Raw genomic sequence first — 1,120 nt, forward strand, 5'->3', positions numbered from 1 at the left:
CTGCCCCTCCCACAATGGTGAGATTTCCTCCAGTAGTTTGATTGGTCAGATGAGGTCAGAGGAAGAGAGAACTCACCATGGAAATGACGATGATCAGAGCTGCGGCCAGGGCTGCCAACTTCCTGAAGCCGGCCAGGTCCCGATCAGATAGAATCCCATAGAACTGACTGGGCAGAATGCCGACCTGGTAGACGATTAGCTGCCCTGTGCAGAATCAGAAGAAGACTTGGTTTAGTCCAGGAGGAGGGTGCAAGTCCGGGCAGAGGAAGTGGCAGGAGGGTGCAAGTCCGGGCAGAGGAAGTGGCAGGAGGGTGCAAGTCCGGGCAGAGGAAGTGGCAGGAGGAGGGTGCAAGTCCGGGCAGAGGAAGTTGCAGGAGGAGGGTGCAAGGCTGGACAGAGGAAGTTGCAGGAGGAGGGTGCAAGGCTGGGCAGAGGAAGTGGCAGGAGGAGGGTGCAAGGCTGGGCAGAGGAAGTGGCAGCAGGGTGCAAGGCTAGGCAGAGGAAGTGGCAGCAGGGTGCAAGGCTGGGCAGAGGAAGTGGCAGGAGGAGGGTGCAAGGCTGGGCAGAGGAAGTGGCAGGAGGAGGGTGCAAGGCTGGGCAGAGGAAGTGGCAGGAGGAGGGTGCAAGGCTGGGCAGAGGAAGTGGCAGGAGGAGGGTGCAAGGCTGGGCAGAGGAAGTGGCAGGAGGAGGGTGCAAGGCTGGGCAGAGGAAGTGGCAGGAGGAGGGTGCAAGGCTGGGCAGAGGAAGTGGCAGGAGGAGGGTGCAAGGCTGGGCAGAGGAAGTGGCAGGAGGAGGGTGCAAGGCTGGGCAGAGGAAGTGGCAGGAGGAGGGTGCAAGGCTGGGCAGAGGAAGTGGCAGGAGGAGGGTGCAAGGCTGGGCAGAGGAAGTGGCAGGAGGAGGAGGCAGAGGAAGTGGCAGGAGGGTCCAGGGTAGGTGGGCTATTAATGGTCCTGCTATTAGAAGAAGTTGTGCGCTGGGAAGAGAAGGTTCTGCCCTATGAGTGTCATCCTGAGCACACAACGTGGGGACTTCCTGTTGGTGGGAAATTCGGCATTTCCTGTTTGTGGCACAGGCTGCAAAATAAGACAGAAAATCTGCTGATCGGTTGCTATGGGTAAAG

At 59.6% G+C, this 1,120-nt stretch overlaps 1 protein-coding gene across 1 annotated transcript in view; it reads right to left on the minus strand.

The window, feature by feature from the left end:
- Positions 1-211, minus strand: part of ABCD4 (ATP binding cassette subfamily D member 4) — a gene marked incomplete at its 5' end in the record, with an annotated part of 11,206 nt that extends 10,995 nt beyond the window's left edge. Inside the window, one exon of the mRNA XM_018575096.1 lies at positions 77-211. Coding sequence (XP_018430598.1) covers positions 77-211 — 135 coding nt within the window. The remainder of the gene's footprint in view (positions 1-76) is intronic.
- Positions 212-1,120: the final 909 nt, after the last annotated feature.

The sequence above is a fragment of the Nanorana parkeri genome, unplaced genomic scaffold (genome assembly GCF_000935625.1).
Source record: "Nanorana parkeri isolate BGI_ZX_2015 unplaced genomic scaffold, ASM93562v1 scaffold3547, whole genome shotgun sequence".
In the NCBI taxonomy this organism is placed as follows: domain Eukaryota; kingdom Metazoa; phylum Chordata; class Amphibia; order Anura; family Dicroglossidae; genus Nanorana; species Nanorana parkeri.